The sequence below is a fragment of the Erithacus rubecula genome (genome assembly GCF_903797595.1).
Source record: "Erithacus rubecula genome assembly, chromosome: 20".
NCBI classification, from domain to species: Eukaryota; Metazoa; Chordata; class Aves; order Passeriformes; family Muscicapidae; genus Erithacus; species Erithacus rubecula.
Genome location: NC_136672.1, coordinates 3,077,339 through 3,102,814, shown reverse-complemented (window position 1 = coordinate 3,102,814; position 25,476 = coordinate 3,077,339). Strand labels below are relative to the sequence as shown.

The 25,476-nt window shown below is 41.3% G+C and overlaps 2 protein-coding genes across 4 annotated transcripts in view; one reads left to right on the top strand and one right to left on the bottom strand.

The window, feature by feature from the left end:
• Positions 1–25,476, top strand: part of TBCD (tubulin folding cofactor D) — a 126,496-nt gene that overhangs the window by 24,321 nt on the left and 76,699 nt on the right. For all 3 annotated transcript variants that reach the window (XM_079323503.1, XM_079323505.1, XM_079323504.1), the window contains exons 13-14: positions 1,515–1,609; positions 23,378–23,534. In XM_079323503.1, the coding sequence (XP_079179629.1) occupies positions 1,515–1,609; positions 23,378–23,534 (252 nt within the window). The remainder of the gene's footprint in view (positions 1–1,514; positions 1,610–23,377; positions 23,535–25,476) is intronic.
• ZNF750 (zinc finger protein 750) lies at positions 3,831–12,468 on the bottom strand. Its single transcript, XM_079323590.1, has 3 exons — positions 12,029–12,468; positions 5,942–7,574; positions 3,831–5,531 (listed from the first exon to the last, which is right to left on the bottom strand). Exons 2-3 carry the CDS (start codon positions 7,363–7,365, stop codon positions 4,853–4,855), a joined length of 2,103 nt encoding a protein of 700 aa, XP_079179716.1. The 5' UTR covers positions 7,366–7,574; positions 12,029–12,468; the 3' UTR covers positions 3,831–4,852.

Genomic DNA, 25,476 nt, shown 5'->3' with positions numbered 1-25,476 from the left:
CAAAAGACAAGAGTCAGGGAAGAAATAGGTGATGATTTTTCACAGTGTAGTGAGATTGTCAGCACAGTTCCACTGGGGCATGAGCCTTGTGTTGTTCAACATAGACATAAAGAATCCTGGAATAAAGAGGAATGAAGGGCTGAGGAAACCAGCTGATATTTAAAGTTGATTTAATGTAGTGAGAGCTAAAAGTGACAGAAAGAAAAGTGTTACAGGAACCCAAGTGAAGTACTATGACAGTAAATGTCATATAAAATATGATGTCTAATGCATGCAAACTGATGTACTTGGGGCAAAATGCTGCTCACTGTCAAAGCCCTGGAAGCCACTGATCTGTCAGAGTGTGTCAGGGGAGTGCTCAGCAGCTGGCAGGGAAAACAAGACAAATGTAATGTTGGAGATACTAGGAAAAGAAGAGATAAAACTAAATCACTGAAAAGGGGTTTAACTGATGGGAAGGAGAAGTGGAGGGATGTGATTTGCTGTGTCTCCATTGTAAATAGGCCAGCAGGAGGGAGAGCAGGAGGCTGTTTACCATTCACTCTCTCCCTGGTGCCAGAGCAGGGAAGCAGCAGGAAGTGCATTTCCACACAATTATAATTAACCAGTGGAAGTCATTGCCACAGGATGTTATGGGAACCAAAAGTGTAAAGGGAGTTCAATAAGGGATTATACAAATTAATGGAAGAGAGTCCCTTCAGAGGTTATTAAATAATGAATCTGTCTCCAGCCCCTGGTTGAGCTGTCTCTGTGCTGCTGATTGCCAAAGCCAGGAGGGCAAGAAGGGGATGGTCCTTCCTTGTCTTTGGCTGAGCCCCTGTCTCAGCCATGGCAAAGGTGGTGCTGGGAGAGATGAAGCTTTGATGCAACCAACCCTGGCTGTCCAGCATTTTATTCTCAGATTCCTACTCCTAGTGTAATACAAAATGAATTCTGTTCAGATTTAATCCTGCAGCATGCCACCGTTCCTCTTTTCACTCCATTATCTTCCAGCCCACTAAAAATTATTTACCATATGGGGATTTTTTTCTGTTTTCACTGTAATTTTCTCTGGTTTTTGTTTTCCAAAGGTGGATAAAAAACACTATTTGCTTACTTCATAAACTCTTGTAATGGATTTGCTGGGAATTGGCATTTGAACCTCTTCTGCAAGTTAAGGGATGCATTTGGCACTAAACTCATTAGTTATTTTGGGTATGTTCTGTAAATCTGCACCTTTTGCCCATGTACTAAGAAGTTATTTTCCTTTTCTGTATGAGTTTCAGGTATTGAATCTTCTGTATTGAGTTCCATTTATAGTCATAAATCAGTTTTTTTCTTATTTAATCATATTTATAGCAATTTTTATGTTCCATAAATGGGAAGGAAAACGTTCAACTTGTCATTCTTCTATTTTACAAGTCCAGTGGCATCAATAACACAATAAGAACATACTAAAAAGTTAGGAATTCACCATAAGAAATGAAATGCTGAGAGGGAGGGCAGTTTTAACATAACTTTTGCTGTGGCATTAGTTTCCAGGAAACAGACAATGCGTGGCACGGGGGGTGCCTGGCCCTGGCCGAGCTGGGCAGGAGAGGATTGCTGCTCCCTTCCCGAATTCCAGATGGTGAGTTGGACTTGCTGAATGGAAGTTCATGAAATAACCATTTCTATTCTTAGGCACCAAATGTGTGGCAAAAGACTGGGATTTGCTGATGTGTCTGTGTGCTGGGTGATGACTGAAGTACTGTGTTCTGCAGTAAAACATTCGCTCATGGGGATATTTAACTACTTCTGTCTAAAGCATTGGCTTGGGTGTGCCTTTTTTTTATACTTAATAAATATTTCTTTCCAAAATGGAATTAATTTCTTGGGGTTTTCTTCTTTCTTCTTCCCTCCCATGTTTCTTTGTGCAGTTGTATAAAACAATTCTGCATGTCTCCATATTGTGTCAGTGTCATTATTTAAGCAGAATATATTAAATAATTGATGACTAACTTGCACTTTAAAGCCAGTAGCTTCTGCTGTTTGTTTATGGTTAAATTTCAAAGGCCAGTTTCATGTAATTTATACATGAATTGTTTATATTTCAAATGGGTTTTTGAAATAGCAGGATGGAAAGAAAATGAACAGGGCAGAGGAATTGTTTCTTTGTCTGTTCTGTAGTTATCAGTATACACTGAACTACAGAGATATTGATGTGATTTTGGTCAATGCCATACACAGTGGGAATGACAAAAGCACAGTGTAGCAGTTGACACCCCCCTTGGGTGCCCTTACAGCAGTGTCTTGTTCTGGATGGTTCTTTGGATCCCATCTGGTGCTCCTGTGTTGAACAGAGAAGCTGAACACTAAATTTAGAAGATGTTTCAAAGTTGGTGTTTTATACTAGTAATTCAGGGTGCTAAATCTTGTCTAGTTTGAAGATGTACTGTAAAATGTGGCATTTAATACAGTTTATTACTCTGTCTCCATGGAAAGAGTTCATGTCCATTGTAGCATGTGCTGCATGTGAGAGTTTGTGCCTTCTGTTGGTTTCCCTTTTTTCATTACTTTTCCCTTGCATGATAAAAGTGAAACAGTTAAAAACCTTCCAGCTTACAGCTGGGGAATCATGAAAGGGATGTCCTCCAAAGGTAAATCTCTGTTCCAATTCTGACAAAAACAAAAGTGTACACCTCTGTCAGGGAATCTGGATAACCTCATGTCATGGATTTTTATTTAATTTGAAGAAGGCAGATCAGGTAGACTTCATCACTGGAGGTGGCTGTTATAAATAATATTTGTATGGAGATGGGGGAGAATAAATACTTGAATTCTATGGAAGAAACACCAGAAAGTTTCTCTTTGTTCACATGATAGAAATTCAAATTACCAAGTAAAGAGATACATGAGATTTTTTTAAAATTGTGGATAATAGTAGCTGAAGCTTTTTGCTTTTAGGGATGAGTGAGGCAGATAGCTTAAGGTAGTGTGAAGAGTGGCAGTGGTGACACATGACTCTAATTTCATGTTTGGAAATTAGGGATTTAGCAGCATCTGACCCTAAGATTGAAGCTTTAATCTTGGACTGGAAGCAGCTCTTTCTCTTTGTTCTGTCACGTGCTGATGTACAGCTCAGTCCCTCACACTGTCTGGCTGCCCTGCTGTTGTCATTCAGTTAATTGGGCTTTCTCTGTTAATGCATTGCCTTTTTTCAAACTCACATTGACATTCTTGTCTTTTGATAATGTGAGAGATACTTTTCTCTGTGAAAAATTAAAGATCAGTGTATCTCTTTTTTTTTCTTACCTCAGAAACTAAGTCTGTCATTTACTGTTTAATGTTTGTTGGCTCAAAGCAGCACAGCACAAAACATGAGTTAAAAAAATTCTGGGAATTCTGCATTGTGTTGGATGCAGCTCTACTTCCTTAAGTAGGTTTACACCTGTTAGTGATGTTCAGGCAGATGAGGATGTCCCTCACCTGAGCAATGAGCAGTGAGAAATGTGTACCTGTGGTTATATGGGAATAATGCTTGTTCTGGGTTTGTCTCCTTACACTGTGTAAATTTACACAGGGATCAGCCTTCTTTTAGTTAAACTTTTATAGCAGTTTGGACAAGCTGGACAGCAGCTTTAAGGCAGAGGGAATTCTGAGCTTCATTATTTGGAAATAAAATATGGGAATTCTGAGCTTCATTATTTGGAAATAAAATATGGATTAATTAATCCACATAATGAATTTCCATCACTGAAGAAAGCTCCTTTTTTTTGGAATTGATTGGGATTGATTTGGTCCCAAAATTCTGCTTGCCAGTTTAAAATATAGCTAGCAATTTCTTGCTAACTGTTCTTTAATATAGAGAGTGTAGTAAATGTATTTGTGTTCATTAATGACTTTCCATATATTTTAAGTACAGACCACAAGATTTATTTGAAAAATTGCCATTTTATATACACAGATATAGAAATTGGAAATAGTTTATGGCTGTAGAAGGACACAGAAACTGATAGTGAGTGATACACATATACTGAAACAAGACCTTCACCAGGAGAGTTTTCCTCAGATGAAATAAATTATATAAATAACTTTTTAGGCCTGGAGTTTGAAGGCTGCCCAGTGTCTGTCTAACCTCAGCAAAGCAGGCACCTGGAGTGCTTAGTTCTTCATATTTTCAGTGTTGTTTTCATAGTGATTTACTTAAAGTTGAACATAAACTGCATTTATTAAACCTGTGCAGGCTTTCTTTGGTTTGACTTGAATCTTGTTCTGAGTCAGTGCAAGAAGAGGTTGCTTACACAGGGTTTGGGGCAGTTTCTTTAAAGTGGCATCTGCCTCTGAGTAACTAAATTTGGTCTGTTGCTCTGTCTTAGGGCACAATGGCAAAGTGCATCCATACACAGCAGTTTTTACAGTACATTCTAAAAAGCCAGTTTTAATCTTAAGCTTGTTTAAACTACTGCACAGTGACACAAGGTTTTCAAAGGAAAAAAAAAAAAAAAAAGACCAAAAACCCCCTATTAGATGAAGTTAAGTCTGAAAAAAGACTAAGACAGTATGTTATTGAGCAGGATTGTTTCTAGAGCTTAAACTTCTTTCAAGAAAAAAAGTTGTAAAAGTTATTTTACATCATAACAATTGCAAAAACCCCTTGAAGATTCATCTGATTTACTTTGGCTTTAGTAATGAATGCAAAAATTCACTCATGAAAACCTGAGCTTGTACAAGACAAAGTTCAATTCCTTAAAAATATTAATATAAAATTATGAACACTATTTACAATGGAGAGATTGAATGTATCTTGTCACGGGCCAGTCCCAATGAGTGAGGGTTTGTAGAAAATTTCATGATGATGCTGATAACCAGAAACTCACTGGAAGGAGGAGGATTAGGACACTCTTGTTCTCTTCCTTAAAGTGAAGACTCTGCTGCAGTCATTGGGCCTGACCCTCTTAGCAGCTTGCTGGGATTTGGCAGATTCTTTTTGGTTTGTCCTTTTTTGTGCTCTCCCCTTAGCGCCGCCCGGCGTGTCCCGGCAGTCGGCGGCGCCGGCAGGTTCCGCGCCCTGCGCCTCCTGCGCGCCCGGCCCGTCCCCGTCCAGCCTGCCCGGCCCGGGGCTGTAGGCAGCCAGCTGGCACAGAGCCACTGCTGCTGTCTGCTTCTGCTCATCACAGCTCTCCATCAGCCCCAAGTCACAGCCTTTGTCACAGCTGCTGCTGCTGCTGGCGTTCTTGGGCTCTGCCGCCGCGCTCTCCTTGCTGCTGCTGGGAGAGGCGGCAGCGCTGGTGTCGTGGGATGGGCTGTGGAAGGATGATTTCAGGCTGGCTGTGTTACAGGAATCCTTCACTGAGAGGTTCAGGGGCATGTCCTGCATTTCCAGGAAGCTCTGCCTGTCTGTTTTGGATGGGGTTTTGTACATGTGCTCGTGGGTAGGTCCTGTGCTTGTGTCAGCCTTTTTGGAAAGATTGAGGGGAGCTATCCCTGTGTCTTCTTCTGTGTTGGACAGTGAGCCCGCGTTGTTCTGGCTGTCAGTCTGTGTGTGTGAGTCTTCGTCAGTGACATTGATGCTGAAAGAAACGAGGAGAAAAGAGAATTCACTGTCAGTTGCTCTTTTAAATTGGAGCTGAGGAATTGGGCAGGAAGAGGAAAAAAATCTAGACTTCTGGGCTAGAAGTCTGACAATTCTGTTGTTTCCCTTCTAAATCCCCCAAGTCCCTTTCACCATACCCATCACTGTAACAGAAGTAATTCCCAAACGCATTAGAAGTACACAAACACAGCAGAAATTCCTGGTACATTTAAGGAGAATGAATGGTCTGCTCACTGTAGCACTCGTGTGCTGTGCACAGTTAGTACAGACCATATTAACTCACTGCTGTAAATCTAAATATATCTGACAGGCCTTGCATGAAATGTGCCCATCTGTCTTTGTGTGTCCCCAGCAAACCTGACAAGAATTTGCCAAGTGTTATTTTACCTGTTAGGTGAATCCCCTCTCTCCTGCTGTGCCTGCACACCTTGAAGGGAAGGCTGTTGCTCAGTGCTTTTTCTTACAGGTCTGAAGGCTGTAAAGTTTTCTTCTGGTTGGTCATACTTGCCCAGGGATGTGGAGGATGACTTGTTGGAGAGGTCAAACAACCCCTCACACGTGTGGCTTGTCTGGGTGAAGTTGGTGGGGCTGGGTCTGCCAGGGGAGCCAGTTGCCGCGCTGCCCGCGAGAGGGCTCATTTTGGCATTCTCTCTTTCATTTTGGTCATCCTTAGGGTTCCCTTTGGTGTGCAACAGTGTCATTTCTTTTTCATAATCTGCTTGTTTTTTATGTGAACTTAGAGGGTATTGTTGGGAGGGGCTTAAAGAAGCTGGGTACAGCAAGGTAGTTTCTTCCATCAGATGAGAGTTTTGATCCCTGTTAATACCAGCTACGTGTGAAAATCTGTAAAATGGAGGATCTGTTGGCCTACAAAATCCATATGGTATGGGTGGAGCAGAGTGGTATTGTTGGAACAATCGATAGTGTTCATATGCTGATGGATTTAGGGGTTTTGGAAGTGGCCCAGGGTGGGGAAGGAAGTGTCTTTGGTCTTGTGTTCCATAGACAGAGAGAGCAGAGCTTTCACACTCTGAGTTGCCTGGGAGCAGGTAAGGTGTGTAGATAGCAAGCCGGTGCTCATAGAAATGGGGTGAGTACTCAGGAATCATTGGTTGCATGTAAGGTGAAATGGAACCAAAGCCTTTTGTGGGAGCAACTTTATGTGGAAATTCTGGGAGGAAAGAACCTGCCTTCCACGGGTGAGCTGGTGCGTGGAACGCAGACTTGGTGTGAAAAGGAGAACTTTTGTTAGAGAGGGAAAGGATTTCAGATGGCTCAGGGATTTCTGGGCCTTTGCTGTCTCGGTGTTCTCCGACAGGAACGAAGGCTGAGGGCCTCACCATGCCCTCCATCAGGGGCTGCACGCTGATGGCACCTTCTGCTGCAGAGCTGGCAGGGCTTAATTCCTTTGGGATCGCAGGTTTTTGTCCTTGAATTGCTGTGTTTGTTGCCTGATTTTGTAACTCAACGTTTTCCTTGGCATCTTCTTTTGTGAAAGGATACTGAGGCTTTGAATCCAGGCTCGACAGTCCGTTTGTGACAGATTTAGAAGAAGTTGGTTTGACACTAGATTCGAGCTGATTGATCTGTTTGGGCTCCAGGGAGCTGCTCTTGGGACACTTGATGACACGATCCTGCTCTGATACCAAAGTGATGGAGTTTTTGCAGAGGCCATACTTCATGTGGTTAAAGAGATGGGATTTCTCATTGCAAGTGAAGGGGCACTGGAAGCACTTGTACTTGAACGGCTTTCCTGGTGGTCTTGGGATGTAATGAGGCTTCTTGGGTTTACGTTCTTTGAGGAGACTCATTTCTTTTTCTGCTTTCAACAATTAAATGTAATGGTTCTTTATAAAAACTTTCTTGTGGTTGGCTTCCCTGAGTTTTAGCCTCGTGATGTTTCCGGTTTTTCAGGTTTCTGGGATCCTTCTTCCCAGGTGAGGAGAAGCAGGCAGCTCCTACGGTGTCTCGGGGAAGAGGGAGCCGGAAAACAAGGCTTTTGCCACTGGCAGGGCAGGAACTGAAACACAAAGTTTAAAATGAGTTGTAGTGGAACATTGGAACTAAACACAAAGTAGTGTGTTCTCTTAAGAGCATTCCCCCTCACACTGCGTATGTTGTGCTGTTTGGGTTTTTTAAAACAGAGTAGAAAGGGTGTCAGACCCGAGTTAGATGGGCATTGACCTTTGGCAGCCTCCTGCACCCAAACACAGTCACACGAGTGGCCTAATTTCCAGCAGCAGCACTTGTCACCTGCCAGTGCTGCCAGCTCAGGGGAGTTCTCTTTGAAAGCTGGAGGAACATTCATTCAGAAGATGAAAGTAGAAATGCAGGAGGAGCTGTTGAGAGAGGAGTGGAGTGGGTGGGATGGGAAGAGGCAGGTCCTGGCAGGGGCTGCTGTGAGGTGAGCCTGTCGGGCCGGTCCGGGAGAGCGGGGAGGGAATTTCCTGCTCTGGTGACACCAGGGTGGGGTGGCCGGGTCGCTCTTGGGCGGCTGACTGGGCTCTTTCTGAGACTGACCAACCCCTCTGTTCACTGCTGTGCCGTTTCCCAACAGCCCCATCCCAATGGATACCTCAAAAGTGCCCAATCTCTCGAAGGATAAAACCACACCGATTTTCTTCCTCTTCCTAATTCAATTAAGAGAAATGAGCTCTGCAGTGTCTGACTAATGGAATCCTCTGCCTGATAAACACGTCTCCCATCCTCCTGCTGCGTTGCTCCTCACAGATTGCACATGGTTAACAGGGGCACCCCAGCGTATTAACTCGGGGGAAAAAGTGTCAGACAGTAATTGATTTATAGGGGGAGGATCTATCTGCCTTTCTCTGGAAAAAACGAAGCTTGTGGATACTTTATCCAGCCCGGTGATTTGCTGGGTAGATAAGTCGGGAGGGCTTGTACCGGCTTGTTCCATTATGTTCACTGATTCTGAAGGCGTGAGAAACTCTCAGAGTCAAGTTCTCATGATTTTATAGGATGTGTTATGGCAGAGATCTAAAAACTGATGATTTCATCATGAACTACAAGCATCATTATCAAAATGATGACTGTTGCAAAACCACCTACTGTATCTATTGTGTTACCCGAAACTACAGGAATACTAATTGGAGGGGTGACGAGATAGCTCCATTTTTTTTTTTGGAAAAAAAAAGCTTTTTACATAGAAGTTTGAATTAGTAGTATTAAAATACTAAGTTTATGAAAAGAATTGCTGGCAATTATGTGCTGTGAGATTTTTAATTCAAGTAGAGATGTTTTGCATTTCTTAAATCAGAGATTATTTAACAGAAAATAACAGGCAACACATGATGAAAACTGAAGGGAAAGCTACAGAATTGCTGCTTGGCTCATCAGGTATAGTAATTCTAGCAAATTGTATTAAATGTTTCTGATGTCATAGAAGTATTAACTTTGTTAAAATACTTTTTCTGAAGGCATCCTTAAAAATGCAAAGCTGCTCTGCAATTAGAAAAAATAATCAAGCTTTTTCCTAAAATTAACAAATGATTAAATGTGCTTCAGATTAATAAAAAAGGAATTTCTAGAGAAGTAGCTTATTGTTTTTGGGGTTTTAATGAGGCTTTTTGAGGTGGATACTGATACTGTAAGAGCAACAAGGAAAAATGCATCAGCATGTTGAATTCTCATCATTGAAGTATGGTTAAAAAGGTAGTCCAATTTTTTAAAAAATCATATATGGTACTTTGAAATATTTCAAATAGCAATAGCTAGAAATCCTTTGAAATATAAAAATAATATTTTTACATTAAAAATAAGTAAATTAAATAATGAGACATAGGAGGAGAGGTCAAGATAGGGAACTGGGCTTTTTCTTCTGCCTTAAGTGAGTTTGTTGCACTTATTTTAACTAGTGATGTGTAACTAACATGGAAAGTTTGTAATACACTGGGTCAAGTCAGTTTGTACCTGTTATTCTTCATATCTTCTTGGAAGTGCTTGTACTAATTATTCTTGAAAAAAAGATATTGTTGTCAAAACCCCATTGCTTTCTTAGGTGAAGCATTTATGATAAAGTCCCAATCTGCATTCAGGTGCAGCATTTATAATAAAGGGATGGTAATTAGATTTCCTTGTTCTTCCAGCTTTCCTTTGCTTCATAATGAAAATTCCTGTGTGTCCTGTCCTCCCCCCTCTGACTTTGTACTTGGTATTTAACTTTGATTCAAGTTATTCCTGTTGGACAGAGTATTAACTATCATTTCTTAACAAGATAAAATGCCTTGTTGCAGTTTTAATGTTAGAAATTTCAAGCCTTGGAGCTCCTCTGCCATGGGTACAGCAGGAGAACATTCCAACAGCTTTTTATTTCTTTCTGTTTAATTTGTTTTGATGGCTCCAGAACCTGCTGCTCTGACTTGTGAGATGCAGAGAGCAGCTCATTTTAAAGGGTGTTTACCTTTCCTAAACTTAGGTCAGTGCCAGCCAGGTGAATGTTTTCTTTCTCGCTTTTACTATTTAATCTTTTTTTTTTTTTCATGGTTTAAAAACTCCAGTAATAAAATATTTCTAAAGTTAGACAAATAGGATAATTCCTGCTCTGGTCTCTAAGGCACAGGAATATCTGGCAGACAGACATATTTTATTATTAAAAAAACATTAAAACTATTTGATCACACAGTCAAAAATGACATTAATGGTTTGAAATAGGTACAACCAATTAAAACTGTCCCTATATAAATAATGTTAAAAACAGCTGTACAATGTATGTTTTGTGCTGCCAAAATTAGAATTTAATATTGGAAAGAAAATATCAAAATAAGCAGTTCCTTCTTTTTCCTTTAAATTTCCTTTAAATTCAATGCCATCACTTGTGATACCCTTTATAAAGGGGGAAAAAAATCTTCAGTAGGAGAATAATTTTTACACAACTTTGGTTTTTTAGCTTGAGAATTTATTTCCTGTAGATCTGATTGTAGAAATGCAGTTATGTATTTCTATAATTTTCCAGTTTTGAAATGCAGTAGTATTATTTATTTATATTTTTACTGAAAACAGGTTATTCAGATAATCTTGATTAAACTTGAGGTTATCTTAGTTGTTTGTTTTTGTCACTAGTAACCTCCTCATGGCTTTCGAACCTGTCGCCCTTTCCAGCCTGAGACTGACTGCTCCAAGTTTCCTTCTTTCTATTTTTAAAAGCAGGTTGTTGCTCCCTCCTCTCCTTTAACCTGTTGGCAGGTTCAGAAAACAGGAATGTAGTTGAACATTGTGTGTAAATATATAAACAAAAAATGTCCGTGGGGATAAGTGTATACACACAGATGCACATGTGTATTCATACACACACATAGATATGTGCATATATATCTGTCCAGGTTGTTTTTTTAGAGTTTTAAGTAGTTTAAATTGTTTAAGATGCCCAGTTGATCAAAGAGGAAATTTCAGAATGTCTTTTATTACAAGCAGGGACAGTAATTACATTTCTTTTTAGGACACTGCTTCAGCAAAGTACGTAACAGCTGCTCATGCCCACCCCATTATTATTGCAGGCTCCTTCTGGTGATGTGGATCTCTCTGACCAGGAGGACTCACTGGGGTGGAACATTTTGAAGGACATGCTATAATTAAAATATTGTGATGTGGCATTATTGCATAACCCAAGGACATGCCATTGTCACCTACCCAGGGTGTTGCAAGAACAAGATTTGTGAGTTTTATTCTAGCTGAGATTTTTTCAGCGATTAACCACCCCTCCCTTCTAAACTTCCAGGTCCTTGAAACTGAAAGATAAATTTTAAAGCAACTGTTTGTTAATTAGGAGGAAACAGGGGTGAGAGGAGTGGGCTGGGAGGGCAGTGTGTGTGTGTGTGAGGTCCAGAGCCACGGGCACTGCTGTGTGTGTGTCCGTGTGCGTGCCAGTGTGCGAGGGGAAGCTCAGAAACACGGATTAAATGACTTGCTCAGGCAGCATGGATGAGAAATAAAAATCTTCCTATGTACCAAGTTAATAAATCAATGCCTTACTATGCTTTAATTGACTAGAAAATAGAAAACCATCCTATTTTCTGCTAAATTTCCAGAAGCTGGAAAAATTAATAAATCAAAACTGGAGCACATCATTTTCATACAAGCGTTTTAGATGAACTCGTCACAACTCTAGGAAGCAGAACTGGCAGAGCAAATACAGCGATTTTAAGCAATATACCTTTTTGTCATACTTCAATATATTAACTCCCTGAATTAAAAAAAAAAATAAAGTAAAAGGTGCTGAAAACCCTTTGCACCAACAATAGTTAATCATTGTAAAAACTTGCAAGAGTCAGGTTTTCTCTCAGATTGAAATATTCCCCTCTCTTGTTGAAACTTTCTGCTGAAAGCTGAGAGTGGTGCCGTGAGTGCACCTGCTGGAGTAACCCTGGCTGCTGGGACAGCTGGGAGCTGAGCAGCTCAGATTTCCTCCTGAATCCCAGCAGCTTTTATGAAAGAAATGCTCTAAAGCAAGGTACTCACCGGGCACTGGGGTGTCCGAGAGCCGCCGGGCGGGCGCTGAGCTGGAGCTGTCACTGCTGGGAGAGCAGTACCTGTTCTCTGCCTGAGCCCTGAGTGAAACTGCAGGAGGCTGTTCCAGGGGAGGGACCTGAGCGTGTAGGAGTAGGAGTTGAGCCCTCGGGGTGTAGAGATGCACCTGATATTACTCCAGCCTGCAGCTACGATTCATTTGTTTGCGTCCACCGCTCTCATTGAGCATTACCTCAGCATCTCGGCTATCGAGAGAGCTCCCGTCGCTCCGTGCCCTCCAACAACCAAGTTTTGCTCTCAGCTCTGCTGGCTGCTCCTCTGGCAGCCAGTTTGCAGTGTGGGGTCAGAAATGGCTTAGTTAACACTGAGGATATTGGAGTTTTGTACAAGTGACTTGTGGGCAACAGAGCTGACTGTACGAACGGAGTAGCAAAGCCTAAAAAATAATTTTGGTCATTTATTAGAGACTCTCAGAACTCACAGAATTTCAGGCTGAAAACTCTGGGATTTCAGCCCCAAAAATCCTTGGAATTTTGAGACCCAAACCCTGAGACCCCTGCCCCAAAACCCCAGGAATTTTGGCCTCAAAATCATGGAAGACTCAGCCCTGAACCCTGGGAATTCCAGCCCCCAAAACCTGGGAATTTTAGCCTCAAAATCTGGGAACTGTGGCCCCAAAACTCTGGGAATTGAATTTTTATTGAATGCCTTTGTAACTTTAATATTTTTGCTCTTTTTTTTCCCTCCCCCTCTTAGCTTTTATTTAAATTTTTGTCCTTCATGAGTCTCCTTTCTGAAGGCGGGACTGAACTAACTCCAAGCTTGCTTGCCACAGGAACCTGCCAAAGCTTGTCTATAATCGACAGCCAAATGTACAGGTCCTGGAAAGTGAAAGGAGTCACTGCAGGAAGGATTGATTGTCATGGCTCTGTGTTTGCTCAGGACCTGTGAAATGCAGCAGTGAAATGGGAAAGTCAACTGCTCACCCACTGATAAGTGCTGGGACTGGCTTTAGATGTGTTTTTTGAGTTTGTAAATGACAAATTTCTCGGTGTGGGTGCCAGTCACCTGGTGACATGGCTGAGCTGTTCAGTGAAATGATTTCCTCTCCCAGGCTAGAAGAAGGAAAATATTTTGATACTTACAGCTCTCTATAAAAACCACTCCTGTTAATGCATAAGCAAAGGGGCTTTTGGCTACTAATTCCAGTATTACAGAGATGTTAGAACTTCTATTCAACACTGAACGTGAGAACCCTTTTGTTTCATCCACTGATGTGTGGACAAGACAGCTGCAGATTACTGAAACTTTCAAATGTATGGTGGATTTTATAGTTGGCAAAAGTAAGATCTTTTGGAATGAAATTTATTAAGGAAATTGTCTCTACAAAACCAGTTTAGAAAGTGGATAAAAGTTGTTTGAAAATCAGTCTTTAAAACAATGTCTTAAAAATAATTTGAAAGGTGTTGCCTTTGGCTTGGTGGAATTACTTACAGACATCTACTTCCCTATGTGGGTATGCAGGTCACCATGCTTCCTCTTGCTGGGCTGGTGTAACTTTTTGGGAAAAAAAAATGAAATTATAAGCAATCACTAATTTTAAGTGGCTCTTGTGGCATGTTTTGGTTTTTCCTTAATTATGTTTTTATTATTATGTTTCTGTAATGTAGTGTAGCAGTATGAAAGGTGCAGTGTTACTGTCACAATACTCTCGAGTTATTTGTAAATCCTTTGGATTAAGATGGGATAAATTCTGCCATTTAGCTGTAAATTATTTTGAATAAAATGTTGTGTATTAGAAATTTCTAAGGGAAAAAGGGAGAAAGGTCTTTCAGTGTCTGCATTCAGAAATGTCTCTGGAAGAAAATCTCAATTTGTGACATCTAGAGGAAGCTGTTGGTCTCCCTCAATAGAGCTGACTGGACTGGGATAACAGTCAGAACTGGAACTTTGATTTTATTTCCCCTCCTTGTCCCCATTGCCTGACCTTGTGTTTGGAGGGGAGATGTGATGTCCAGTTGCTGCATTGACCCACAGAAAATGTTTTAAACCCAGCTGCTTCCTGGAAGCTGCTCTTTCCAGTCTGGTCAGTGAAATCAGCTGCAAGTGAAGTAGAACTGGAAGAAAAAGAACAGCTCATGTAAATTCTCCTTTGCTTGGGGCTTGGATGGTATTAAAAATCCAGATCTGGAGGATTAGATTCATTGGTGGACCCCAGACAGGACCATGAGAACTCCTGTTTGTGCAGACTTGCAGAAATACTGAATCATGATTGCAGTGATGTTGTTTCCACACTTCTTTTTAACTCACTCAATCACATCCTGAGTGTCCTGTCAGTGGCCCCAGTCCCCTGTTGGTAGCACCTTTTTCATTTACCTGAGCACAGGTCACATTAATTAAGAGCACCAGGACTGACATAGTAATATTTGGATTTATTGATATGTTTCTGCCAAGTTGCCTTTTTTTTTAAAATGTGGTTATTTTTGTGTCTCTGTGGGGCTGAAGATTTGGATTATGGTATTTGGTGTAAAATATATTTCTTTATTCTAGGTTCTATATAAAATTCAGTAAGAAGTAAGTGTTGTTTAGCTGTAGTTGAACTTCATGGATGTAATTACTGTAGCATAATTCTGTCCTTCTCTAAATGTTACAAACTTCCTTTTATGTGCTTTTATATGAATTTTTTTCTCAGCTTTAGCACTGAACAGAAAACAAAATGTCAGTTGCAGAAAGTCTGTTTCCAAGCAGGGTAAACTTACCCTGATCTGGATACACCTCTCATCTCATTTCTGTTTTCCCCTTCAGGATTCCATTCCCTGGATTATTAGTGTGTGCTCCAGTTATCACCTCCACTTTAATCAGAGTTCTTGCCCCTTTGCTCTGATGCCAGCACTGGCCCTGCTGGTTGCACTCAGGACTCCAGTGCTGCTCCCAGGGGTTGGCCACTGGTTTTCCATCACCAGTCATTTCTGCAGGTCTTTGCAGAGGTGCTTTATCACTCTGTGAGCTCCCTGCTTATTCCAGGAGAGCAGCATGATCACAGGTGAATGTGGATACTGGTGGACATGGAGCTGGTGGAGCTTAATTCACACATACAGGAAACACCTTGGAGCTGCAGTGCTCACCTGTGTCACCTTAGTTGTGTCTGGATATGTGGCTTTGAGCTCAGAAAGTCCTTTTTGCTCTCTGGGATCACTTGAAATTTCAATAACAAGTTACTGAAGGATTTGGCTCTCAGCATCAGCATGTTTGGGCTGGGCTGTTCCACACCATTCCCAGAAGGGGGCAAATGGATGTGGATAGAATTGCTGTAACTCACACTGTGCCCCAAAACACGACGTGATTCTCCTACAATATTCTCATAATTATTTTTTTCTATCCCATATGAATAGTTATTAGTCTTAATGTTTTTTGAATAACACCTTTGAAATGTGCCTTTGTTTTTCATAACCATCCAGTCCCTGACTCCAGAGATACGTCTGGGCAGATTATTGTGCTGGTGTTTGGGAGCCACTTGTTCAGAATTACTGGAGCAAATTACTTGTATGGGAAAAGAATAAAAGCTCAGCACTTAATAGCAACTGCAGATCCCATTTTTAGATATTTATTGTGGCCTGTGCTGTTTGGTCTGGAGCTAGGATGATCTTTCTTTGGGTTCCCATCCTTGCCCTTGGGCAGTGAAACATCTTGGGGGAAGTGGGAAACAGCAGGAATTGGGACTGTAGGCAAAGGGATGAACAGTTTATAAGGGAGGGTTTTTAATGGGGACTCTTTTCCCTGTCAGTCATTCTCACAGGGATGCAAAATGCACCTTCAGCTTCTGCTTGATGCTGTGGTTGTAATTCTTTCCAAATGTATTCTTTTAAAAGTGATTTTCATGCCAGGTATTTTTTCCTTTTCTGCTTTAGTTTCAAAACTTACACCAGAGATTCTGAGCCAGTTTTCTTGTCTTCTTGAGAGTTTTTCTGATAGAATCCAGTAGCAGGACCTGAGTTGTGCCATGTGCAGTTCCAGGGTGTATAAACCCACTTTTTTTCAACCTATACCTATTATGGGGCTACTCTGATGCTGCTTTCACCAGAGAGCAGGGAGGGATAGAGCAAATACTCTCAGACTCAACATATTTTTAGCTTTCAGTTATTTTCTGGAATGTCACATTTTATAAATATTGATATGATTAATATACTATTCCTATACATTTTTAAAGTGGGAATACAAACCAGCAAATACAACCCAATGTTTTATTTTATTTTATTGAAAAATACTGATGCTGTAGTTCATGAGCTGCAGTTTGGCTGTTACGATTTTTAATTCAAATTTACATGTCACTACTTAGCTGTAAAATTTCAGTTGTTATTAGAAGGGATCATGCAGCTTAAGTTGCATGTGGGAGAAACTTTTTTAGCAAAATAACCCAAAGTTAGCTAAAATCTCATGATCTGATGATGGATTTGTGTGTGATTCTACATTTGGAGTTGCAGCACCCCAAAATGAAATATTTCTTATTCTACAGTGCATGGTAGAACTGAAAACTTAGATTTCAGTGTGGTTTCAGTATGATTTCACAGCTTTTGTTTTGTGCTGCATTTGTGGTTTTGTCGGCTTCAGACTATTATTTATAGGGTTTTTTTTTATTTAATTGGGTGGGGATAAATACTAAACAAACAAGAGAATCCTAGTTTACTTGAATTTCTGGTTTGCTTGTGAAAGGACGTTATTAAAATTTCTCTTGATGACAGCACAGTATAAACTTTCTAGCTAATAAGGTGTGTCATGTAGAGGAACATGAACCTTCCTGGGTGTTCTTAACGTCTTGGTGGTGAGCTGAAGAATGTTCTGGTGTCACTCTCAAGGACTTCTGAGCTCTGAGTAGTCCCAGCTGTCTGTGCTGAAAGCCAGAGACAATCCCTGAAATAAAATCTGTATTTATTGTTTCACCAGGAAATAATGCTCACTGCATTATGTGATCCTGTTTCTGCTATAAAAATCATGTATGTGTAAAGTTAAGGTTGAAAACATTTGCATCACTGAAGAGTTAAGAAAAGGAAGCCAGGGAAAGAAGATTGGAAGAGCCCTGTGGTTACACTTTCAGTGAAGTTGTGCTTATTTTGGGAGGATTCCAGCCAGGAAGACATTATTTTAATCTTCCTCCTTTCTTAAATACCCTTACCCATTACTGGGGAGTAGAGTGGGATAGTCCAACAGTCCCTTACTTCTTTTTAAACTGTGGCAACAATGAGAGCAGCATTTGAACAGAAGGAAATAATGCTGGTAGGATCCAGGGATAATGGGAAATTCAGAAGTCTGGTACTGGTGGGTTGGCACAACTGATCTGAATCTGGAATTTGATTTTTTTAATGTCAGAATAATTGAAAAGTAGTAATAAATAGTGAAAAATGTGCAGAACCAGCCTTCTGTTCATAAGTTACCTTCAGAATGAAAGAAGCTGTAAGAAGGAAATAGGGAGTGTTAAAGGTCTCCTAGTGAGGGACCTGGGATTTGGCATCATGGGATTCCATGACAAAATCATGATGCTTTTTACATTTTCAGAGAAGTCACACACAACTCTACCAGTATCCAAAAAGAGCCTGGCTTAGGGACATATTTGTGAACTATTTCTGCTAAATGGTAAGCTGTTGGTTTAAATAGGAAACACTGGCTCTCTCAGTTGATGTTTGCTCTCTGTTTTGAAGATATCTCATTGTCAAGTGTAGTTTTGTATGAAATGAAGTCTCTGATGCTGTCAGAGTGTTTCAAATGGACTTGGCCAGTCTCAATAGCAGATGCTACAGCTTTGAAGGAATATGTACATGTGATTTCTGTGTCTGTGATTTTAAAATTCCCTCAGCTTCTGGTTCAAATACCTTGTTGATTTTGTATAGTTAATTTTTTCTTGTTAAATTGGTTAGGATGGATATGTGCTCTGAGGCAGTACCTAATTGCCTGTTCCTGGTACAGAGAAGGCTTGATCATGTGCTATTATGGGGAAAAGATTGGATTCCTGTGTATTTGGTCTTTTTTTATCTCAGAGTAGAGGGAGTGGTGCTTACTGATAATTACATATAACTAGACATACTTAAAAAAAAACCCCAAAGTCTCTTTTGTTTAGAAAAAATCTACACACAGTGGACAAAAAGGGCATTTTTGCTTGTCCAATCTCACTGTGCCATTCATGGAAAAAAAATATGAACCCAGTACTGCTTTTTAGAAGGAGGTTTAACTGAGACAAGGATATACATAGTCTTATGGAAATGTATTATGTAGCTTCTTAAAGTTGTTTACATTCTCTGTTTTTAAGGATTGCCTTCTGTGTTTTCATATTCTGGAGTAAGTTGTTTGTTATGGATTTGCAGCAGCCAGGGTTGGAGGAGAGGGACGATGCAGCAAGAAGAGAAGTCAGGCTTCTGCACTGTGTTGGGCTGTTCTGTAGTGGTGCTTAATTGTGAGGCTTTTGGCAAAACTCCAGGTGCTTTTCATCAGAGATACAGGAAGGAGTGAAAAAAAAAAAAGAGAAAAAAAAAAAATAAAAGATCTACCTGTCTTAGGTGGACCCTTTAGAAAATGGAGAACACCCAAACCTGAAAGGCTGGTTTAGGAATTCCTTCTCTAACATGCAGGTGAACTTTAAAAGTGATGCATGGTCTTGAAAAGAGCCTTTAAAAAAGTTATAATGCCTATGTCACCATAATAGTTTTCAAATTAGCAAGGAAGCATTATAAATAGTGCAGATTTATTTTTTTTTTCACTAGCCAGCAGGTATGAGCAGGAAGAAGTGCAGTGTCTGGAGCCAGAGCAGGAAAGGTCCCTCCCCCAGCGCCACTGGGACATGGGGTAAACACTGAGCAGGGAATAAATGACACTGAATTGCTTCTGGCTTTTTCACCACAGGGTTTATCTCACTATTGCACAACTTTAGCCTCAAGGCTGGGCTTTCTTGGGTGATACTACTTTTCTGACATGCAGTGTTATGAGTTTATAGAATTTTTATACTCCTTTAGAGTAAGTAATTCATTTGCTCAGTAGGATTTCTCCACAAGCCTGTTCCTTCATGTCTTTAGGTGCAGTTTGCTGTTGGTTCAGTCAGAGGCAGAGCTGTGTGAGCTGTACACCTGTGAGGTCTCTGGGTCTGAGTGGGCAGGAGTGTCCCCAAAACATGGATTGCTCTGTTTCAGAGCTGTCCTGGCTCAGCTGCTGCTCTGAGTGCAAGCCAGGCAGGGGGCTTTCAGCTTTTAGGGCTGTGTTACATAAGGATGTTGGGATGGACTGGCTGGAAGCCAGATCTGTCTGCTTCCTGCTTGGCCCTGGCCACGCTCCAGAGCCCACACTGCTGTCAGCACCAAGGTGCAAGGCAGAGAGACCTGGCACCAGAGCCAGTGCCCAGCTCCTGAGCACTGCAGCTGAGAGCCATGACTGGTACCAAACAGTCTGAGCTTAACCAGCACCCCCTTCTCTCAGTCTGAGAGGCAGCCTTTGCATTCCATGCTTTCCACCCTCAGCAGCCAGGCAGACAGCAGCTCCTGAGCTGCCTGCTGTGATTCATCCCTGGAGCAGGTCTGTCCTGTGGGCTGCCTCAGAGAGCTCCATGGAAAAACCACCACGTGACCATATAATTAAAGACTCTTTTAATTCATTACGTAGGGAGAGACTGGAGGGAGATTGCAGGCAGACAGACACAGCCCTTGCAGTCCTGGGGCACACAGGCTGCTGGGTTTGTGCAGGTGCCTCTGCCCTGGGTGTGTGGGCTCAGTGCTGGGGCCACCAGCAGCTCCAGCAGCTCCAGAGGCTTCAGCAGCTTCAGGGACTTGAGCTGCCACTCCTCACACCCCTGCTGGGGCTGCAGGAGCTGTGCTGCTCCTCCTTCCTGGCAGACTCACAATGAGGTCAGCCCTGGGGGCAGCAGTGGCACGGCAGAGGTCACCTGTGGGAGGTTTTTAGCCTCTTGCCCTTGGGGATGTGATGGGGGAGCATCTCACAGAACACACAGAACTTTCCACAGCCAGAACAGCAAGGCATTTTCTGATCCCCACTGGAGGCTCTGTCCTCTCAGGGAAAGAACCCTTTAAGAGCAGATTCTGGAGTCAACAACTTATATAGAAAATGACAACAATTCAGAGATGTCTGGCAGAATTTTATTTCTGGTAATGGGTCTAACTTGAACTTTCTGGTGTTTGCATCTGTGTTGATCCAGTAAATATTGGCACAAGAGCCCTGAAAAGTTCCAGTTAGAAGCTGCCTCTTTCCAGAGGCTGTGGTGCCATGTAGGAGTGAGTGGTCTCAAACCTGATTTTCTGTACATGCAGGAGCCAGAGTTGTTTTTAGAAAACAACACTACAGATGTCTGCACCAGTGTTTTTCATTCTAAGGCTCACAAAGAGCCTGAACCTTCACTTCTGCACTGAGCTGGTTTTCACTGAAGAAAAATTTGAAGAACAAAATTGTTATTCTTTGTGTTGAATGTGTAAGTTTAAGCTTCATCACTCATTAATTGTAATGTTTGTAGCTGCTCCTGCTGTGACATTGTGCACAATGCACCCTTCAGGAATAGCAAATGTCCACTTTGTAGTACTTTTTCTCATATAATTTTAAAATAGAAGGATTTGCAATATATTTTTTATGGATTAAAACAGCTTCTCTGCCTGAACAGTCCCTATAAAAACATAATGTTTGTCTAAGATAACATTAACTTAATCTGTTTTAAGTTGCATATTTTAGTTTGAAACTAAATTTAGACAATTCTTGTTTAATCCCAGATCCAATAAAAATGTGTTTCAAATTAAATAAGGTCGACTTGACTTTTTGCAATTTTCTTGTGGAGACAAGGCCTAGGGCTGAGGAACAGGTTTTTGTTGTTTCTTTGACTGCTGTATTTGTGTATTTTATATGATAAATATTGCACTAAATAAAAAAAAATAAATTTACTATGTGGAGTTAGTGACAAAAGGCTCAGGACAGCACAGGTTGTAGTTGAGGTTGGTGTAAAGTATATTTTTAAAGGATTAATGTGAAAGATCTTTCATTTAATTACATTAAACCCTCCAGCATCCAGTATCTTCCACAAGCTCCTTCCCCTGATTTTATTACCTCTCACCTGCACTGAACATCTGACTGTGTAAAATCTATGTTTAAAAAGCAGAATATCTCTGCAACCTGTCTCCAGTATGAGGAAAAAAACCAACCCAACCCTTTTGTTTGTACTGCCAGAGTTGTTTCTTTATTTTCCAAGGCTTGAGCTGCAAGTGCAGTGACGCTCTTGGGCATGGCAGGGTGGGGTGAGGCAGGTGCTTATTGATACCTCCAGGCTACAGCTAAAGGTGACTGTGTTTTCTTGAGCATTCACAGACCTGCACAGGTGGATTTTGGTCTAAGAATCAGCTTGAGAGTGGGTATTATTTATCTTCTGGTTTTGGTAGCACACTTAAAAATAGTAGATCTGTGAAAGAAATGTGAACTTGTAAAATTAAAGCTAAACTTTTAAACCTATAAAGTTAAGGAACAGTTCAGATCTTCTCTGTGTTGCTTCTTCCAACTTCCTAGTTTTCAATAAAAAGGCATGTTCAGAATTTCAAAAATCAAAGAATTTTACTTCCACCTTACCAAACTAAAGTTTCTTCTGGAAGATTTTTTTTCTAAGGTTTTTGGATTTTTAAATCTGTGACTTTTTGGGTAAAGTGATTTTAGGTTAAGATTTGACATGGTGTCTGAGAAACTCAAGAGCAAAAAATGAAGTTAAGCCTGGAATTTTAGGTAGTGTTTCTTTTGGGATTTGAAAACCAACAAGAAATGTAATGCTGGACCCACTTTTTTGAACACACACACACTTGTGTTGGGAGCATTTTTTATTCAATATTTCCTGTTGCAGTTCACCAATAAATACTCAACCAGTGATAGCACAAAACCAGATGCCCCCTGGATCAGTATTTCCTATTTTGTTCTTGTGTTTCTAATTACAAGTGCTGCACACTTCACCTTGTTTCCCCTGATGGTCCCACCTCCCCAGTGCCCACTGTTGCTCCTTCCTCTTCTGTGTCTCCAGGCTTTGCAGTCACACAGAGCAGTGCTGTGAGTCCCAGGAAAGGACATGAAAGGTGTGAGACTCCAGCTGCCCTGGCCACCAGCCCCTGGAGCATCACCTCTGTCCCTGCTCCTACAAACCATCTGTGGCCATGCCCAGCATTGGGGACATTGCACTGCAGAAATACAGTTTTTATTTCAGAGACAATCCAAATGTGAGGAGCTGCTGCAGGGGCCTCCTTCCCCCTTTTCCTTCCCTGCACAGAGGTGGGAGTGTGCTCCCAGCTGTCTGAAGGAGCTGCAGTGGTCACTTGCACTGAGGGAAATGTGCTGCAGCTTTGCAAAATTGCCTTTGGCGCCAGCTTGAGTGTTCCTGTAGAACCAGCAAATTCCATTTTTCTCATCAGTTGATGCAGCAATTTTCAAAACAAGCTAGGCAGCATTTTTAAATACTTTCATTGCAGTTTCTTTAGGAACTGGGAAATGTCCAACAATCCATCCATCTCTGCTGTATTGTTGTTCCAGAGTCGGAATTGCACTTTCTCACTTGTAATGTTTATGCTCCTATTAGCCAAATCTCACCCATCCCTGTATCTACTGCTTGATTTTCTTTAGCAGCTTAGAATGAATTTAAACAGCCCTTTAACACTTCACTTCTCCAGTCATGGTATCTATCTTTTTGTTAAAAGCAGCAGTACACAGTGATGAACAGCACATTGAAGTTTTAATTATTTTGTGATTATATCCACTGGAGGATATCCAGGCACAGATTGCTAATGAAATACAGCTCAGTGATCCCATTTCTTGTTAATGGGATCACTTTGTGCCAACTATTTTCTAAGGAAAAAAGACGCATTTGATAAATTTGATACAAGAAAGAAAACTGAGATTTTTTTTTTTTTTTTTTTTTTTTTTTTGAGACTTTTGTTTCTGCAGACATTAGTAATTTAATAAAGTTGTGCCATCTAGAGAGAGATGTATTCAGATTTGCTGTCTGGATGTGCAGATACCAAATGCAAGGAGCCCTGGAACTTTGGCAATGTGTTTCTAGAATAGTGCAAAAGAATTATCCTTACATGTTCTGGAAGCTCTTTTATCTCTAGAAAAATGTTATTGACTGGACAGGGGGGAGTGGATTTAAACTAAAGGAGAGTAGGTTTAGGTGAGATATCAGGAGGAAATCCTTGCCTGGGAGGGTGGGAGGCGCTGGCACAGCTGCGGCTGCCCCGAGCTTGGACACTGAGGCTGGAGCAGCCGCGGGGTGTCCCTGCCGTGCTGGGGGGTGGCATGGGAGGGTTTGTGTCCCTAACTTGCTGTGCTTTGTGGCAGTGGTGCCTGTGATGCTGAGGGCGCTGACGTACGACGAGAAGAGGGGCGCGTGCAGCGTGGGCGCCAACGTGCGCGACGCCGCCTGCTACGTCTGCTGGGCCTTCGCGCGCGCCTACGAGCCCGCCGAGCTCGTCCCCTTCATCACACACATCTCCAGGTGAGCTGCCCCTGCACACACAGGCCATGGCTGCAGCAAAACTGGCCCCTCGTGTCTGTGCTGAACAGCTGCAAAGTCAGGAGTTGCATTGGGCATGGCGGCGAGGTAAATATATCTGAGGGTTTCCTTTCCGGTGGCGGCTTCATTTCCCTCTGCTCGCCTGTTCTGCAAAGGAAAATCCAAAGAAAGTCACTGTAAGGATAAGAGAAATCAGTGCAGGCTTTGGCAGGGTGTGTCTTTTGTCTGCTTGGGGAGCTCAACTCAGGGAGTTTAAGAAGAGAGAAGTTCAAGCCATTCTAAAATGGAGGAGTTGCTTTATTGAATAATAAAGGGCTAGAAATAGGAGAAAATTTAAGGAAGAGGTTGTTTCTTTCTTTTTCAGGTTAGTCTTGTTCCTAACAACCCAAGATTCCTGGGACTTCGTAAGATGGGTGTTGTGCAAAGAGTAAAATATATTTTTATTGATCATTTTGCAGCTTGCAAATTGAGCATGTTAAGTCTGCAAGAATAAAGTACACCTCAGCTCTACTTCAGTACAAATTACAGTTTTCCTTTTGAACTGCTCCAATTCAAAGATTATTTTGAATAAAAATAAAACCACTTCCAGTTTCTGAAAGGGGCAATATTGAATTATTAGTAACACAGCACTTTTGAGTAGTGGAGATTTTATTATTGCTAAGGAGATGTTTGAGTTAAAGTTAACAAATACAGAGAGAATTTTCCCTCTTTTGATACCCGTTGGTTTTATAGAGCACAACAGAGTCCAGGATGTCACTTAGCAGTGAATGGAAATGCCTGTGTAGTTCTTTTTCAATCCATGGTTTCTATTTCAAAAGACTTTCAAAAGTAAAATCTTTAAGGGATTTCCAAATCTGTGCTACTGCAATGATGGACTAGAAGTTGCTGCAACTTTTCACTTAATACTGTTGATATTTTAGCAGATACAAACTGGTTTTACCTTTTTTCTTTTGTCTTGTGTTCTCCCTCCTCCTTGGCTGTGGGATGCTCTTTTATTGTTTGGTCTTTTTGTTGGCCACACACTGGCTGACATTTCAGGGTTTGTTAACAGGTGACTTGCACTGCAAACACACAGGTGGCTTCTAACAGTTTCTTGGCACACTTTTAGTGCAGCCATTGATAGCAGCAACTCAGGCAGCTTTGTCTCCATCAAAGGTTTTATCAGTCATTTAGTATTTTCTTTTTCAAAACAATGGAAGAAGTTTGGACTATACAGTGATCTGTGGTTCTGGATATCTGCTTTAATTTTTAGGGACTTCCTTGCTTCTAGATTGCTGACAGAACTATTTCAATCTCATCCAAAAAAGCCTAATATTACTATTTCTTCTTTTTTCTTTTTTTCTTTTTTTTAAAAAGTTTTTAAAGTTCTTTGAGACAATCTGTAAATTAATCCATTTTTGTTCTTTTCCCCAGTACCCTGGCTGGTCTCTGCTGTTTTTCACCCCTGTAGCTTCACCTTTCAGTGCTGGTCCTTCAAAGCAGGGTTCACCAGCAGGTTTCTGTCCTGTGGTACTTGCTCCTGGTGTTTTCTGGGACCTTGATAAAACCTTCGTGTCTAAGAACCTGCTGTCCAGCTGTTGAAGGCCAAACACCATTTTTCTTCAATTTTTTCCATAGTGGGCAGACAAGAAATGCTGAGACATTTTAGCCTTGTTTCTCTCATAAAGAGTTTCATGGTATTTTGATGGTTTCATCTACACTGGCACAGACTGTAAAGGAGAGGAGCCTGGTAACTCTAAGATGTGCTAGGATGTGATGCCTGCCACTGTTTTGGGATAACTTTTGGAAAGAGAATATGGAGCTCCAGGATAGCCCTGCTTCACTTTGGCATGCTAGCAACAGTGACATTTCCCACAGTAAGTTATTAATGAGATACTTTATTTTGAAGGGTCATATTGAATTCACTTCTAGTTGAGTTCATGGT

Coding starts and splice junctions, on each gene's coding strand:
- ZNF750 (XM_079323590.1), bottom strand. CDS start 7,365: ATGAGTCTCCTCAAAGAACGTAAACCCAAGAAGCCTCATTACATCCCA. Junction 5,532..5,941: donor AGAGGGGATTCACCTAACAG/GTAAAATAACAC, acceptor CGTTTCTTTCAG/CATCAATGTCACTGACGAAG.